The sequence below is a fragment of the Acomys minous genome, assembly GCF_964271855.1.
Source record: "Acomys minous genome assembly, chromosome: 6".
NCBI lineage: Eukaryota > Metazoa > Chordata > Mammalia > Rodentia > Muridae > Acomys > Acomys minous.
In genome coordinates, this window is record NC_140487.1 from 105994382 (window position 1) to 106012569 (window position 18188).

Genomic DNA, 18188 nt, shown 5'->3' on the forward strand with positions numbered 1-18188 from the left:
GCCGGAAGATTGGCAGTTTTACCGTCCAATCAGAAGCAGGCTCACCCCCAAACCTAACGAGAAAAGAAGCTGAGGGCAGGAAGCCCCGCCTTCCACAACTGTATGACGTCATAATCGCCATGGCCAGCTATCCATACGGGCAGGTGAGTTGTAGCAGCGGCATCAATGTCTGGACTTTGTCTAGAGGCAACTCTCCTTCCTCGGCTCTTTCGCCTCACTTAATCTGCGCCCTTTCCACGCAGAGGTTCATCTAAGAAAGGCCTTGCGTGAGCAGAAAAACAAAGAGGCCAGTCTGTCGCTCTCTTCATACGTAACCTAGAGTCCCCCGCGAGGTTGTTGTGTCGCATCCCCTCTGACGTCGCTCAAGCCCACCTTTGCGGGGTCTGTGGACTAGATAAATTCTAGCTGGGCCAGCCCAGGGCTCACCCCTCGAGTCTCTGGTGGGGCAGGATCCTCTGTGCTGACAAGGCGTTTAGAGCGCTGGTTCTCTCGTGTCTTTCTGGGCGTGGGATAAAAACAAGTTTCCCGACTCACTCAACACGTACTGCGACAAAACAATCAGGACAGTCAGTGGTAGCAGGTGCCAGAAGTGAGATGCTTACACTACTCACGGTAGTTAGCGTCATTTCACAGGTAGATAAAGGGAAACCCAGAGAAAACATAGTTAGGTGTCAGGAGCATCATAGCAGTGTGATTTGTGTGTGTGTGTGTGTGTGTGTGTGTGTGTGTGTGTGTGTGTGTGTGTGTGTGTGTTTGTATCCTGAATTAGGTAGATGACAGAGCGGTGAGGTACTTATATGTAGTTTTGAGTCAAAAGAATCAAGTGTTGGCCACATTAGTTTTAAGTCGTTTTTCTGAGCTAGTTTCCTCTTAAAAAATGGGTTGAGTAGTAGAGCCCGCCCCACAGAGTGATTAGAACTGTGTGATCCCTGTACAGCACGTGAAATGTAACGTTGCTTTCTAGGATTTTTCAAAGCGTTCCCCTTACTTCACATTGGACAAAATAATCGCCCTGATCACAGAGTAATTTTTTGGTTTGGTTTGGTTTTTTGAGACATGGTTTCTCTGTGTAGCCTTGGCTGTCCTGGACTCACTTTGTAGACTAGGCTGGCCTCAAACTCACAGTGATCCACCTGCCTCTGCCTCCTGAGTGCTGGGATTAAAGGTGTGCACCGCCGCCGCCACCACCCGGCTAATCACATAGTAATTTAAGAGATTAATATCATGCAAGAAAAGTGGAAACAAAATCAAATGGGATATTACCAAGCCTTGATTGACCATGGTCACAAACCAAAAGATGTATAGCCCTGTACAGTTAATATAGCATTTCTTAGATTTTCTTTGTAGGGGGGGAGAAGGGGGGGGGAAAGGAGGGGCCAACTAGACATGTGCATAAATACAAGACTGTTTCTTCTCCTTCTTCTTCTTCTTCTTCTTCTTCTTCTTCTTCTTCTTCTTCTTCTTCTTCTTCTTCTTCTTCTTCTTCTTTCTTCTTTATCATGTGGGTCTTGGGGATCGAACTCCTTTGCCCTGGCAGCAAAGCATCTTTACTCACAGAGCCATCTTGCTGGCTCTACACAGCAGTTGGGCCTCCCTGCAGGCAAGCAAGGCTTACTATCTTGACTTAACGGCGGAAGGAGAAAATCCAGAGAGCCTTAAAGGTCACACGTAGCAAGTGAGGGTGAGGCCAGGAGTTGAGCTTTGAACTCTGTTTATTGCATGCTTAGCAGACGTGAGTAGAGAGGCCAGTGTGGGCTGAGACTGCAAGTGTAACAGCAGCGTTTCCCAAACGTCAGGCCACTTGCTGGCTTTTGTGAGATGTTAGCGCACGCTGTTCGTAGAGAAGGATGCTGTGGTTAAGCAAGTCTGTGAAATGTCCTGTTTAATACAGCTTGCTAATGTTCACTGTAAATCTGTCAGAAAGGCTTAGAATATGTAATATTTCTAAAAACTTAACCAGGGAACACCCTACCCCATCTGTTTTGTATTATGTCCTGTGTGTGTGTGTGTGTGTGTGTGTGTGTGTGTGTGTGTGTGACACACTGGTGTTTCGGAGGAGCTTGGTTTGGGAAAGCATTGCCATGGTACTTTTTTTTCTCTTTTTTTTTTTTACAGAATTTTAAAAAATTTTATCTAGTTTTACTTCATGGGCACTGATGTTTTGCCTGCATGTTGTCTGTGTGAGGGTGCCAGATCTGCTAAAGAACTGAAGTCACACACAGTTGTGAGCTGCCATGTGGGTGCTGGGAATTGAACCCGGGTCCTTTGGAAGAGCAGCCAGTGCTCTTAACCGCTGAGCCATGTCTCCAGCCCACCATAGTACTTTTTTTTTTTAGTGGCTGGTTTGTATCGGAATTACCTGAGAGCTTATTTAAAGGATGGATCTGGGTCCTACCTAAGACCTGTTCTGAGCTAAGAATGGCACAGATCCTACCCCAGAATCCTATGGGACTGGGGTGGGGGGAAGTGAGCATTGGTAGGTCCAAGGTTGACATTGAGTAGCTGCCACAGTTGCTGTCCAGCTTAGTTTTTGAGACAGTCTCTCACTGAGCTGGGAGCTCACTGTACTGGATTTTCTGGCCAGCGAGTTCCAGAGACTCCAAGGCTCCCCACCGTCCCTGCCACTCCAGGCATGCTTTGCCATACCTGGCCCTTTTTACTTAGGCGCTGAGGAGCCATGCAAGTAGGTCCTCTTGCTTGCAGAGCGAACAGGATACTGCTGGGGGTGGGGGGGGGCTGTCCTCCTAGCCACAGTAGGCTACATCTTCATAAGTGCTGAGGATGACCTGTATCCACTCCAGAAGCAGTGACAGACAGACCTGGGCTGGACCCCAACCCTACCCACTTAGTAAGTGTGATATGCTCCTGGATAGCCAGCCCATTTAAGGGCTGGCCCTTAATTCCCTTACCTACAGAAAGGGAGAAATAGCACCCGTGAGGTGGGTGCATGGAGGATGGAATGCAGCAAAGGACATAGAGAGCTCTGCATGTCAGTGGTGCATAGCACGTGGCAGTGTATGGTGACGGCACTTGCTGCCACTGCCATGATTGGTACGTTGCCATCGTGCCTGGGCTTATGCTCAGGGCAGAATACTGAAAAGGCACACCAGGAGAAAGTATCTGGAACAGAAAAAGGAATAGTGCTTTTATCCCCACCTTACAGTTGTCCGCCTCCTCGTCCCAGGTGTTCTAAGAAAGGAAAACCGGATGTTTGAAGTCATGCAGAGGCTCAGCAGAGCTGCCTCCCCTCCACCCACTGCATAGTTCTGGAGGATTACAGCCATCGGTGGGAGTCACAGTTCCTGTAATTTTCCGCTGCTCAAAGGCTGCCTGGGTGTTGGAGTCATAGAAGTCAAGCGCCCTTTGCCTCAGTGGGGGAGCCTGCCTGATGGAACTCAGAGCTTTGGAGCTTCGTCTCCTAGCCAGAGAGATTGGTTGTCACATCCCTGCTCCGCCACTTGCTTAACAGAAATTTGTTGTAAAGACCTGAGGCTCAGTTTCCCATTCTTTAAAGTGGGGTCACAGCAGTACCTATAGCAGACTCACTGTGAATAGGAAATGGCATAATTAATGTCAAGTGTGGCATGTGGAAAACTCTCCACATGGGAGACGAATGCAGGTGTGTAGACTGTATTTGTTGAGTGGGAGTGGGTGTAAGGCATTAGGACAGTACAGGATGGCCAGTCTGGTGGGGTGGGGGCAGAGAGAATCACTAGTTGGTGTAAGCTGGGAGAAGGAAAAAAAAATGTATTCCAGCTAAGGAAATAACCTCACAAAGACCAGGAAGCAAATAAGAACATACATTCCAGCTGGGCAGTGGTGGCGTACGCCTTTAATCCCAGCACTTGGGAGGCAGAGGCAGGTGGATCTCCATGAGTTTGAGGCCAGCCTGGTCTACAGAGTAGTTCCAGGACAGCCAGAGCTGTTACACAGAGAAACTCTGTCTCGAAACCCCTCCCCCCAAAAGAAAAAGAAGAAGAAGAAGAAGAAGAAGAAGAAGAAGAAGAAAGTACACTCCAGCCTGGTGTGGTGGTGTACACTTTTAATCCCAGCAGAGGCAGAGGCAGGCGGATCTCTGTGAGTTCCAGGCCAGCCTTGTTTACAAAGTGAGTCCAGAACAGCCAGGGCTGTTACACAGAGATGTCCTGTCTAAAAAAAAAAAAAAGAAAGAAAGAAAGAAAGAAAAGAAAATACGTTCCATAGTGCGTTTTTCTTAGTGCAGGTTTGTATCAGAATTATCCGAGAGTTTGTTTAGAGATTAAAAATGTCCAATATTTTGGGGCAGTTTTAAGATTAGTCTGGTTTTAATGAGGAGGGGCCAGGAGGCAAGAAAATGAGACCAGAAATGTAAGCAAGGGCCAGATCCCAAAAGGTCCTGTATATCATTTTGAGGGGTCTGGTCCCCTCCTAAGAGTGTTGAGGGATGGGAGCTGGTGAAAGGGTTGTTGCATTTGTCCCGCAGAGCGCTCTGGGGCCTTGAAAGAAGAGATTGAAGTGGAGAGGTTGAGACAAGGTGGCCAGGTTCAAAGCTATTGAAGTCCTCGACTAAAGAGGACGGTGACCTGGTAAAGGCTGGTGTGACGGGCTGTTGGGAGGAAGAGTTGAGGGAACACGCTGTTTAATTGGGGTGACAGGAAGGAAGGGAAGTACCAGGGAGGGCACGAAGGCTTTGATTTGGATGAGTGGGTGTCGGGAGGCACGGGAGATGGGCAGGAAGAGCTGCAGGAGGTGGGAGGGAAGGTCGGGAGGCTGCTGGGCGTGTGGGGCCGCAGCTCAGGGGAGATGAAGCTGCAAAGATTTTGGAGTGTCAGCACAGAGGTGGTAATTAAAGTCTCGGGACAGCTCTTGGCTCCTTGTTCATTGGTTGCATGTTTCTGACCTTTAAATAATTTTACAAGGCGCTGCTGGTGATTGCCCACACTGGTCCTTCTGTCTTCTCGTGGCTGTTTAACCCCTTAGTTTAGGCTCCTGCCTCTTCCGTCAGGCGCTTGAAAGGCAGCTCTGAGCAGGCTTGCCTTCGCCTTGCCATCTCCTCCCCTCCTCCTCAGGAGTCAGTCTAGACCTGCTTGTTATCTCCGAGCCTCCCAAGGCCTATGGGTAAAAGACTGAGCTAAAAGAGAATGCAGGGATTTCTGAACTGGGAGGGGCTGAGCCCTCTGTCACCTGCAGGAGTGCAAATGGACACTGCTCTTAACTGTGAGGTTGGAGCAAACTGTTATGGAGTCTAGGTGCTACAGGGAAAAAAGAATGTAATCTGAAATTCTCTGTTCTGGGTGCTGATTGGCCACCTTCAGCCTTTCCCGCTATCTGTGTCCACGGCAGAAAGCCATCGTACTTGACAGGTGTTTAGCACAGCTCTTGGCACAGGCGTACGCCAGGCCCTCACATGTGCAGGTGCTATTTTGAATCCATTTCTCATTTTAGCCACATGATCTAAAATATATTCAACTTGGGGCATCTTCGTTTTCTCATCTCTAAAATGGGGATGAGCAATTAGTCTTCAGGTTCAAGGAACCAAAGTTGATTGAGCTTAAAGCACCTCGCCTCATTATATCCCCGAGCCTGAAAAACACCGAGATAGTTTTCTGTGGTGCTTTAGAAACCATGGTTACTGAACTCTTGCCTTTTGCCCTCCACCCCAAGTGTCTGAAATACTGTGTGAGGAACTGTCTGGAAAGGGTTGGGAGTGGGGCATGGAGTCCAAGGCCTGGCTCTCATTTCTGGTTCAGACCTTAACTTATCATTCAGTGACCCTGGGACCAGGCCAAAGCCCTACACAAGCCTCCTCCCCAGCCTGTCCTTCCCTTGTTGATGGCTCCACCTTTTTCATCATGTGCAAGCTAAAAACCTGAGTCATTCGAAACACTTTGCTTTTTTCACCCCCCCTCCATCTCTTGCCTAATCCAATTAGTTGCCAAGTCATGTCTAGTCTATCTCGGAAATAGCTTCAGAATCCACCCCGTTCTTCCCATCCCTGCGCCTGCTGTCTGGTTCACGCTCTGCCTGCCCAGCACCTGGGCTGCACTCCCACCCCTGCCCCCTCCCTCCACCCCGCAGCTCATCCTCCAAACCCACACTGGCTAATTCTCCAAACAAGGCTCAGAGCACATTCCTCCTGTATCGGAAACCCTTCTGGGGTGATCTGTTTTCTCCAGCATAAATTCTTAACTCTGCAAAGCAGTGCTTATTTGTTCACATGTTTATGGAGGCTTACAGGTACCAGGCACTGTGCTGGGCCTAGGGGGATGATGGGTGACGACGACGACGATGATGATGATGATGAAGAGGAGGAGGAGGAAAGGAGCTCTATGTCTGTCCCTAGGGAACTTAACTGGGTTGAGGGACAGACATTGACAGTCACCCACCAACTGAAAAACAGCAAAAGAAGTGCCTGATCAAGGAGGCTGTTGAGGGACCTTCCTTTGTGGGTCCACAGCGTGCCATCGCCATTCCTTGACCACACCGTGCTCACCCCTAAGTCTGTGCTTTATCTGTCTGCTGTGTCTACAGTGTTCCCCCCTCTATCTTCTTTTGGTGGGGAATAGCTCTACGCCCTTCAAAGGCCAGCATGTCACTACTAGCTTTGATCAAAGCAACTTTTGGGAGTGAGAGAGAGATACATAAAAATAAACAATACATATTGTTTGTTTATTTGGTCTGTGCTCTGCCAAACCCATGTAGGGATGGGAAACGGACCACTCCGAGCCTCCAGAGCTCCTAGCTGGTGTAACACAGAGGTGGACAAGAGAGGGAATGTGGCTGGAAAAGCTATAGGTCTCTCCCAGGAGACCGGCTTCTGGACCTGGCTCCGACAGCTTATGTATGACTTCTGAGTTTCCTCCCTGTTGCTGCATGCCAAGCTCTTGCTCCAGCAGGCTTCGTGCAACAAGCCTCATTTCATTCATATAGCAGACAGTGTGAGGCAGGCAGTGTGAGGCAGGCAGGCAGTGTGAGGCAGGCAGTGTGAGGCAGGCAGGCAGTGTGAGGCTGGCAGTGTGAGGCAGGCAGTGCGGGACAGGCAGTGTGAGGCAGGCAGTGTGGGGCAGGCAGGCAGTGTGAGGCAGGCAGGCAGTGTGAGGCTGGCAGTGTGAGGCAGGCAGTGTGGGGCAGGCAGTGCAGGACAGGCAGTGTGAGGCAGGCACTGCTGCCTAAGGACCCTGAGGCTCGGCGAGGGCGAGCCACCAGCTAGTGTGCTGATACGTTTCCCTGAAAATACCTCCGTCATTCAAACAGACTGAATCTTTCCTCAGACCTAGCGGTGAAGTTCATATGCCTTAAGATCAGTGAAGACTGTGTATGCAGTCTATTGTCCTACTATGTGTCCAATCTGCTGTCCTACTGTGTGCTCAGCCTGTGTAAGCCTGTGTAACCTGTCTTGGATGCCCCATGCAGTCGGTGCTTACAACCCAAGCTACATGCAGAGCCTTACTCTTAAGTTATATCCTCTCGCCCCTGACGCAGAACAGTGTGTGTGTGTGTGTGTGTGTGTGTGTGTGTGTGTGTGTGTGTATACGTGCGCGCACACGCTCGCTCTCTCTCTCTTGCCTGTATGTTGTTGTAGTAAAACTATGCTAACGACCTCTGTAGAAAAGTCCCTTAAGAGCTGCATGGTGGTGCGTGCCTTTAATCCTGGCATTTGGGAGGCAGAGACTGACAGATCCCTGACTTTGAGGCCAGCCTGGTCTACCGAGTGAGTTCCAAGGATGGCCAGGGCTACACAGAAAAACCCTTGTTTCAAAACAAAACAAAACAAAAAACAAAAAACCAAAAACCCAAGGGAAGAAAGAAAGAAACAGAGAGAAGGAAGGAAGTGTTCTTTGTTCTCTGTGCTGTTCAATAAATACAGAGCTTTGTTAAGAGTCCTGTTGCTGTTAATTTAATGGTATGGCCTAATAAATGTTTATTATTAGGCTTATAATTATTACAGCAGTATTATCTAACCCGCTTTTATAATCAATAAAGACACAGACACCTGATGTATTTTAGAACAGCCTATTTTCACCTGGAGCATGACAGATATTACCTCCTAAACGCCCTTCATCTATCTCCCAGCCTCCATGCCATGTCATCTGCCTCTAATAATTTCTGTTTGGATTACCTCCCATCCATAATCCCAAAACACTTGCTAATGTTGTTCATCTGGGCCATTTCTTTCATGTGGAATGTCATGTTTTTTGAGACAAGGTTTCTCTGTGTAGCCTTGGCTGTCCTGCACTCACTTTGTAAACCAGGCTGGCCTCGAACTCACGGCGATCCACCTGCCTCTGCCTCCTGAGTGCCTGGCTTCATTTTCATTCTTATTATGTGAGTTTTGCTGTTGGTGTTCTGTTTTGTTTGTTTTTCTGTACTGTCCTGGAATTTGATCTGTTGACCAGGCTTACCTCAGACTCACAGAGCTCCCATCTGCCTCCTGCTCCTGATTGCTGGGATTAAAGGCAAGCCACACCTAGCTCCTTATGGTGGTATTGATAAGTTTGGGTGCCCCGATGTGATGACTGATTGATCTGAACTCACATGAGCATCTGAAGAACCCTAGGAAAATGGGATTTTTAATTTTGGACATATTGGCCATCAAAGGAGACAAGGAGCAACAGGCATCTCCCAGGAAGCTCCTTCCTGGTCCACCTTGCAGGGTGGAGAGTGGGGAAAGGGAAATCAGGATACCTCAGAGTGGCTAAATTGGTAAGCACATCCCAGGAGCAGGGGACACACACACACACACACACACACACACACACACACCTGTGCTTACTCTTTTTTTTTTTTTCTTTTTCTCTCCATCAAGCCCAGTTCGCCTTCACTTCTCAATTAGCCCCAAGGAGCAAGCAGGCTTTCCCAAAAGCCTGCCGCCTCTGCCTTCTCACTGTGGGGAATTCTGTCTTCTGAACCTCACTTTACTTAGAGAGACTGGAGCTAAAATGTCATTAAGTCCAACTATCAGCTATTGACTGTTACTAAGATAGTCTGGAATCCTAACCACAGGACACTTGATTCAGGAGTCTTGGGAGAGATTTGGCGACCAAATGCATTGCTCTGTACAACCGGTGCAACTAAAACATTTAATCGCGGAACCAAGTTTGGGTTAGCCATACAGCCTTCCCAAAAGAAAAAGAAGTGTCCCAGGAGTGTCTCCTGCTGCATCCCACGCACCGCCTCTGCCCTCTGCCTGATTCTCTGCCAGCTGCTAATATAATACATTATCCACACCCATAAAGTGGCCTTGAGCTTCTGAGGCAGGAGAATGGGCAGCTGCATTTCCAGTCGTCAGAGTAGGGCCAGACTCCGCCCATGAAGGTCCAGTAGTCAGAGTAGGGCCAGACTCCGCCCACGAAGGTCCAGTCGTCAGAGTAGGGCCAGACTCCGCCCACGAAGGGCTGCACTTTCCACATCCAAAGATCTCACAAAACTTGTCGCAGAGAATGAAGTTCAAACCATTTTACTAGGAGAATAATAATGTTATTGCACATACGTATGAAGAGTTATCTTTGACTGTCAAGCCCTTATAAAAATTGTCACCACTGTTCAATAATGGCTCTGGGAATGGATGGACAAAGGCCTGTCCGTAGTAAAGGCAGACCCCCGCCCCCCCCGCCCCACGTTACTTTTGATCAGACAAGGAGACTTTAAGACCCAGCCTCAGCTGCTACTACAGTGACTGGGGTCAAAGTTGCTGATCCTACCTCCCTCAGGTCCTTTTCTACTATCAGACAAAAGTCTACAGAGCCCTTTATGGACGTCCACACGGCAAGCATTGGAAAGGCAGATAGATAATAAAGAAGTTGCTGTCTCCTTACCTTTCATGGGCTCACATAAATTCAAATTCCATCTGCAAAAACAAACAACAACAAAAAAAACCTTTGCCCTGCAGTAGTGGACCTTTTTAGTCATAGCACTCAGGAGGCAGAGGCAGGTGGATCTCTGAGTTTGAGGCCAGAATAGTCTATAGAGCCAGTGCTATATAAAGAAATCCTGTCTCCAAAACAAAACAAAAAAATCCTTCTGTAGTCGCTAATCCTTTTCATACTATGCTGATACAATAAACAGCCTGCCAAAGTGTTGACACAGAGGAGCTGCAGCAGCAGCCTTGGGGCCCTCTATTCCAAATGTGAGAAAGGAGGCCATTTCCAAAAGCAGTGTAAATAAAACTTACCATATCTAGAGTTGATGGGGAAAGTGATCCAGTTTGGGGGGACACAAGAATGAGCACCCGGACTGACTCAGTGGTACAAGCAAACCCCCTTTCACTTCCAGTGCCCTGCGCTGTGCTGCCTCGGCGGGAGCACAAGGCTCAACACCTTGTGGCGCCTCTGCTGCATGCCACCCAGCTCTGGGTTAGATTTACCTCTAATTAAAGATAGAAAATCAGAGGCATTGGGAGAGGTGAAGAGGCTCCCCATAGATGTGTGGGAACCCCTCCTAGTGAATGTTTTGGCTTGATTTTAGGTGAATCGGACTGGACTATAAAAGGAATTTTGCTTGCCCAGATCTCTTTCCTCCGCATGCCGTTGATTCAGATTACCCTGCTCAGATTCATGTTATAGTTATTTCCAGCTGCGCCAAGAAATTCCAACCCTAACTCAATCGACAAAATTTATTATTATTCCTTATCCACTTCCACAGACCCTCGATAATGGTTGCTAAGCCAAGAACTTGATTCCTCAGAGCACACTGGACTCAGTTGGTGTTTCTGTCAACTAAATCCCCATGAAGGGCATTAGAGGCACAGCAGCTGGTGTTTCTGTTATGGCTAAATAACCCTAGCCTTCTCATGGGCACATTCAGTCCCCCAGTTTTAGACATTCAAGGAGTTAGTGACAAAAGTAATCCCTACTTTTGTAAGAACAAAAAAACCTTATGTGTACTTTTCGAAAATTGAACTGCCATTTTTTCACCATTTGTTTTACACTTACTTTTTCTTCCCTGGGGTAGAGACCCCCTTTCTCAACGGGCTTGTGCACCTCTGTACCTGAATGTCCTTTGTCCTCAGGGACCATGAGAAATACCGACACAAACTTTATTGGATAGAGGGTCCCCCGATGGGAGATCACTAGCTAATTAATGGGGACAAACTTAGTTACATCTGCTAATCCAAGAAGAGCTTCAGGCAGACCATACAGAACCATTCATTATTCAGCGCCTGGAATTATCCTGTCCTCTGTGGTCCCCAAAGTCTGGTAAATGGGGCGTTCACGTGCTCTCTGTGCTGCTAATCTTGTCTCCATCCCCCGGAGCCATCCAGCCTAGTGCTCCTTCATAACTGTTGTGCTATAGTTATTGATGTAAAATACTGCCTTTTTTAAAAAAACTTTTTCCATTACACCCTGATGATTAAGAATTGCTTTGGTTTGTTTTGATTTGTTTGATTACAATGGTTTCTTCCCAAAAAGATAATGTTAAATTCTTTTTATTAGTTCTTGGGCAATATCAGTTTGCGTTGGCCTTCCCGTGGCTCTTCCTCCTGTTTTTGCCTCTCATACAGGACTTGAACTCACCTCCTACAGTAATTCCTTTTGCATTACAACAATTAGAGCTAATGGCTTGAGCCCTGGAAAAAAGACAACTTTCCCAAAGATGCTTAGATTTACTCGTCTCTGTTTATCTTGAACACTCCTCATTTCCCTGCAGCCATTAACTCTCTTTTTAGCCATTTTAGAATGGTTGTTTCTTCTCAATATACCTTTTTTAAAAAAAAAAACAAAAAACCCCAAGCCAACAGAGAATGACTCTCATTCAACAGGACAGAACCAGAGTTCTGTCTGGTTATCCAACTTACTGGACAAGCCCCTGATATTTTTTATTCATCTATATCTCAAAATAATCTCAGCTTCCTTTCACAAGCCTCGGAAGAATGGCAAATGGCTTTTGCTTGTTTTTTGGGACAAAACTCCTTTCATTCCCTCCTATAAAGACTCTATAGAATTTCATTACTTCCATACAGGGCTTTTCTCCAAGAAGTGCACATCCTATTCCTGATGCACTAACTGTTCCTTGTCAGTGACAGACAAAAGGCAGAGGGAGAGGAATGGAGGACTCATATTTGGGCTGGATTTTGTTCAATCTACTCCGAAGAGGAAGTTGCTTCAGTCTCCTTCCTCGATGCATTAGTCACATGAGTTAGTGGATGACAAACCCAAATTGTGGTGTTTGGTCATCGCCCCCACTGGCCTGGGACTAGGCTCCGCACCTGCCTCAGAGCCACAAAGACAGGGAATGTCCATGCGTGGTCAGCTAATGTAGGCGGGGAGGAGCTGCTGTGCAGGGCCCGTGCTGTGAGAACACCAGTGGTGGCTGATGAGGCCCAGAGCTGTGTGGCAGAGACCGCACTCGTGCTGTGAATTCTGCAGGTGAAGGCAGAGGTCCCAAAGGCTGAGCATTTTGTTTGATTCTTTTGGCCTGTTCATGTAAGTCTACTGAGAAGCTAGGGATAAAGCCGCAAGCTGGGTATGATCCCAGACTTTGCAGGGCCTTTGATGTGCAGGAAAGAGGAGTCAGCTGGACAAGGTTCCAGCCTGAACTGTACGCCCTTGGTATGACCTTGTGTAACTGGTAGCTTCCCTGGAAGTCTCAAGGCCACCTGAGCAAAGAGCTATAAGTCCAGCCTCACCTGTAGCAGCAGCCAGAAGGCCGGCAGGGCAGGGGCTCTGTAGCTGTAAAGTGCTTTGCTGGGGCCTCTTTCATCTCCCTGCTCGGGCCTGTTCTTCCTACAGAGTTGCCCAGGAGCTGCAGGACAGGCACCTGGAGCACCCCCGGGTGGCTACTACCCTGGGCCTCCCCATGGTGGCGGCCAGTATGGCAGTGGACTGCCCCCTGGTGGAGGTTACGGAGGTCCTGCCCCTGGAGGACCCTATGGATACCCCAGTGCTGGAGGAATCCCGTCTGGAACCCCAAGCGGACCGTATGGTGGTGCACCTCCAGGGGGCCCCTATGGTCAGCCACCTCCAAGTTCCTATGGTGCCCAGCAGCCTGGACTTTATGGACAGGGTAAGTGAATCTTCAGCTCGGGGACCCAATCTAGAACCTCTAGCCTGCTCTGCGCTCTCCGTGTCCCACCCTGATGCTTCCTATGGATGTGCTAGTGCCCCGATCTCTGGCACCATAGCCCCTCGCTTCCTGCTTTGCCTGTACTGGCAGAATGAAAAGCCCATCAGTTAGCTTTTCTGGGCTAACCTTTCCAAAGTCCTCTTGGCTTTCAACCAATAGGTCTCTTGCTCACTCACTCCTGCTTGTGTGTCAGCAGCTGCAGGCTAGCAGCTCAGTCTCTGCCTCATGTGTCTTTTCATTCTGGGGTCAGTGCTGACGGATCATTACATCTGGGGGCCATGCTGTCCTTAGGGTGGAGAAAAAGAGTAAGAAGCTAGCAGGACTGGACGCTACCTCTTCAGGTTCTTCTCCGAAGGACTGATGTCTCATCAACTCAGCTTTTTTGGCCGGAGCGTAGCCTGCTGTGAAGGCTGACCCCAGCAGGAGATGGTGTGCCTCTCCCAGGGAGCTCCATAGGCTGCCAGGCAGTGGGCGAGGACGTTCAGTGCTTGTCCTGGGAAGGGAGATCAGCAGATAACTGGCATCAGCAACGTAGACCGCAGGGGAAGAAACTCCATTCCTACAGAAGGACTGACTTCATCCGTAAGAAGAAGAGATGGTGTGATTAGTGAACGCTTGGCTTTAAAGATCAGACACTGACCTGACCAGACAACGCAGTTTCCACTTCTGTAAAATAGGGACAATGCCACAACCTCACCGGCTGGATTGAATGTGAAACTGCAGCACTAGGCACAGCACCTGGGCTTGATGGACAGACAGCATTCTGTGAGAGGACTTGTTATGGGACTGGAGGTATTGTCATTCAGACAAGAGGATGCAAGAGAAGGGGAAAGAAAGATGCAGGCTGGAGGGAAGTATTGGACAAAGCAAGGGAGGCAGAGATTGAAGAGCCACAGCTGGGGTCTCTCACTTAGCAGATAGTTGGGAAAAGTGCCTGCCGCCCTTTCCCCCCCCCCTCCCGCCCGCCTGCCCCCAGCTTAAGTCAGCTCCTTCCCAGAGTGGCTATTCTCAGGAGGCGGGGCACCAGCAAGGCAGCCTGGACCGGCCTTGGCCTGGAGAAGGGCCTCCAGGGAGTGCTGTGCTTAGGAAGCAAGCAGCAGCTGAGTGGATGTACCCAGGCAGGTGGCCCTAGGGGAGATGCTCGAACCTATGGGGTTCTGAGCGCTGCTGGCCAGGGGCGTTTTATCTTCTCAGAGCCAGAGCATCTGGCTGTTGGCTCTCAGCTCTGCTATCGATATCCATCTCCTCCAAAACCTTGTGTCTGCGCTCATAGAAAGTCTATGGGGAAAAGAGCCCCTGCCTCAGAGGCCTGTCCCCAGAGGCCCGAGAGTGACAGTCATCTCCAGGGTAGGGGAGGGAAGGAGGGATGTGCCTCATGCACTCAGCCTCCCTCCCTGCTGCTCTCTCTCATCTGGCGGCATTGCTCCTCTCCAGCGTGGCTAGCAACACCTGGGAGCAGTACAGCAGGCAGCCTGATGACGCATCACTTGCCTTAGAGTTCTGGCAAGTCCCACCTCCAGGGTTCGAGACTCACCACTTCAGAAGACAGAGCTGACCGTTAGAGGAGCCTCTGCAGCAAGAAGATCCCAAAGGGCCTTTCCGGCTGCCCCATTTGCCATCAGCCCTTGCCTTCCGCCCAGCAGAGGTTGCTCAGAATGCTGAAACCGCATCCCGAGCCTCGCCGCCTTCCTGTCCACCGCAGCGCCTCATTCCTCAAACACAGCTGAGCTACCCTTCTCTGAAAACGCCTCCCACCACCCCCACCCTGCCTTGGCTGGGGGCTTTATTTTGCTGTTGTCTCCTGTAGTTCATTCCAACAGCCTTGGCAGTGGTTCCTGTTATAAGTATGGAAGTTGGCATTCAAAGAGGTTACTCACTTCACCTGAAGTTACACAACTGGTAAAAACCAGTCAGGGCTTGAATCCAGGTCTGCCTTGAATCTCAAGCTTAGACTCTTGTGTGTGGAGCACATAGCTCCACGTGCGGCAGGAACTTGCTGCCAGAGGTGGCGGCTCTCCTCTCCCAGGGACCCTGCTGGTTCTGGTCGGTTTCTGTTGTGATGAACACCCTGACCGGAAGCAGCTCAGAGGAAAAAGGGCTTTTATTTGGTTTACAGGTGGCAGCCCATCCGTGAGGGATCCAAGGCAGGAAGCTTCAAGTGAAACCATGAGGAGCACTGCTTGCTGCCTTGTTCTCCTGCTGGCTCCCCCAGCTCCTGCTCAGCTAGCACAGGCCCACCTGCGTAGGGATGGTGCTGCCCACAGTGGGCTTCTGTATCAACCAGCTATAAGACCAAGTCTCACAGACGTGCCCACAGGCCAATCTTCAAGGAAATCCCTCACCCTAAAACCAGAGCCATAAAATGGGCCCAAGGCTTCAAGAAACCTGCTGCCCGTGGAATAACAGAAAGCTAGCCCTGGAGTGCTGGGTCTCAGAAAAGGCAGTGTGAATTCTCTCCACACTGCAGTTTCAAAAAACTTTATCCAGAAAAAAAGTGTCTGGGCCTGAAAAACCAGGCTCTCCCGTCTTTACTCTCCTCTGCAGAAGTGATTCTTAGGCCCTGTAAGGCAGGCGTGTTTTCCAGCATGGGGAGCTGCAGAGTGTCCTTCCGTTTTCCTCTGGTGGCCTGTTTCTTTGAGTTCTGATCTGAACAGTCCTCAGTTGAGGCCCCCTTAACCTGGTGGCTCTAGTTTGTGCCAAGTCTACAGTGAGCACTAACCAGTGCGCTGTCGTTTGAGGTGGGCAGGCCTGCTGGGTTTCCTACACAGGCAAACCTTGTCCTTCTGGCCCACCCTCCACAGTGCGCATGTCTGTGTGTGATGCCTTCTTGTGTGAAGAAGTCCCTTTTTTGGCCATTTCACCCTGCTTCCCTGAGACAGACTGACTCTGCTTCTCCACCTTTGTCACTTGTCCCCTCGGGCCATTTACTGAGATTTCTTGCTGTGTTGGGGGAGGAGTGTAAAATCAAGTAGAGAAGTCACTGGGACATTGCATCAGTTGCTGTGGAAATCAACCACACGCTCCCTCAGAGAAGGGTGTGGCCTTGGTGGGGCATGGGGGTAGACCTGAAGTTTTGTGGGTAGAAGCTCTAGTTTGCTTTCTGTTCCTGTGGTAAAACTCTGCTGAAGGGGAAGTTAGGGGCTTCCTGTCACTGAGAGAAGTCAGGACAGGAACTCGGAAGCAGGAACCATGGAGGGGACACTGTTTGCTATCTCCCTAGCTGACTTATACTTCCTTTGTTTTCCTTCTTTCTTTCTTTCTTTCTTTCTTTCTTTCTTTCTTTCTTTCTTTCTTTCTTTCTTTCTCAAGACAGGGTTTCTCTGTGCAGCCTTGGCTGTCCTGGACTCACTTTGTAGACCAGGCTGGCCTGGAACTCACAGAGATCCACCTGCCTCTGCCTCCCGAGCGCTGGGATTACAGTCATGTGCCACCATGCCCGGCCTTCTCCTTAGTTTTCTTAAACAGCCCAAGATCATCTACCCAGGGATGGCGCTACCCACAGAGTGGACCCTCCTACCTCAGTTTACAATGAAGGCAATCCCCCTTCATACATCCCCTCCTACAATAGGCCAGTCTGATCTAGGCAATCCAGTCCTTCAACTGGACTCCTTTCTCAGATGCCACCAGGCTGTGTGGCCAGGAGGTGCCTGGAGTGGCTCCCCGGCACTTCCTTCACCTGGGTCAGACTACCATGGGCCACACCTCTTCCTGCAGGTGGTGTCCCCCCAAATGTGGATCCTGAGGCCTACTCCTGGTTCCAGTCAGTGGATGCCGATCACAGTGGCTACATCTCCCTCAAGGAGCTGAAGCAGGCCCTGGTCAACTCCAACTGGTCCTCGTTCAATGATGAGACATGCCTCATGATGATAAGTGAGTGTCCCACCCTTCCAAGAGCGTGCAGGCCTGAGCCAGGCCCTTCTAAGAGCGTGCAGGCTTGAGCTGGGTCAAGGCTACCTGACAGCTGACAGAAGTGGGCAAGTAGTCAGTCTGAAGAGATCCATAGCCAAGGAGGAAGCTGGGTTCAAGATGCCATCTCCTTTACCTTGGATCACTGTCAAGTTCTAGATTGCTAAGTCACAGGCTGGTCCAGTTTCCCATTCTGCAGGCAGACACTCCCTCTACGGTAAGAAACTGTAGGCAATAATGCCAGCACTCGGGAGGCAGAGGCAGGCGGATCTCTGTGAGTTCAAGGCCAGCCTGGTCTACAAAGTGAGTCTAGGACAGCCAAGGCTACACAGAGAAACCCTGTTTTGAAAAACCAAAAAAGAAAGAAAGAAAGAAAGAAAGAAAGAAAGAAAGAAAGAAAGAAAGAAACTACAGGCACGGGGTCAGCATGGGCCCAAGGCTTGGAACTAAGCCATGAGCCCTGCAGAATCTGGATGGGACAGGGCTGAGAGTGGCCAGGGGGAGGGCAGGTACTGCAGTTGGTCCATGTCTCAGGCACAAGCCTTTGCTTCAGCTGCCTCAGTGGTGCCCTTGACCCTCAGTCTTGAAGCCTTTCTCCCTCCTTCCCCTCCTCCCACTCAGACATGTTTGACAAGACCAAGTCTGGCCGCATTGATGTCGTTGGCTTCTCAGCCCTGTGGAAATTCCTGCAGCAGTGGAGGAGCCTCTTCCAGCAGTATGACCGGGACCACTCTGGATCCATTAGCTCCACAGAGCTGCAGCAAGGTAAGGGCCGTGGGGGGGGGGGGCGGGGGTGAGTGGGCATGGCGCAGCTAGACTCCTTCTCACGCCTTAAAACCATCGAAGTGTTTGCTCTCACTGCGGAGTGCCTACTATTCATTCCACCTGTTCTGCACCCTGGATGGGATCTGAGCCAAGATTCAGGATCAGGCAACACTGGGTCTAAATCACTGCTGAGCTCCCTGGTGACAGAACTCCAGACAGTGCTAAGTGGGACAGCCCCTCTGGCATCGGAGAGATGGGCACTTGGAAAGTGGCGTGCTTCCTTCTGCTCCCAGCATGCAGCTCGGAAAGAGCCACGCTTCAGAGCTCAGTTCTGTTGCCACTTGGCCAGTGGATTTCTCTTCCACTCTGAGACCCAGTGCCTTCTCAAGGGTCGTGGGTAGGTAAGAGCACCTGGGGCCACAGGGCCACATCGGGTTCCAGTCTGACTCTGTAGGTCAAGCCTGCAGCCTGGGCTC

At 49.9% G+C, this 18188-nt stretch overlaps 1 protein-coding gene across 1 annotated transcript in view; it reads left to right on the forward strand.

Moving 5' to 3' along the window:
- PEF1 (penta-EF-hand domain containing 1) overlaps window positions 1–18188 on the forward strand; it is a 20033-nt gene continuing 1845 nt past the window's right edge. The window contains exons 1-4 of the mRNA XM_084787188.1: window positions 1–143; window positions 12708–12981; window positions 16756–16911; window positions 17569–17712. Coding sequence (XP_084643314.1) covers window positions 120–143; window positions 12708–12981; window positions 16756–16911; window positions 17569–17712 — 598 coding nt within the window. The 5' untranslated portion in view covers window positions 1–119. The remainder of the gene's footprint in view (window positions 144–12707; window positions 12982–16755; window positions 16912–17568; window positions 17713–18188) is intronic.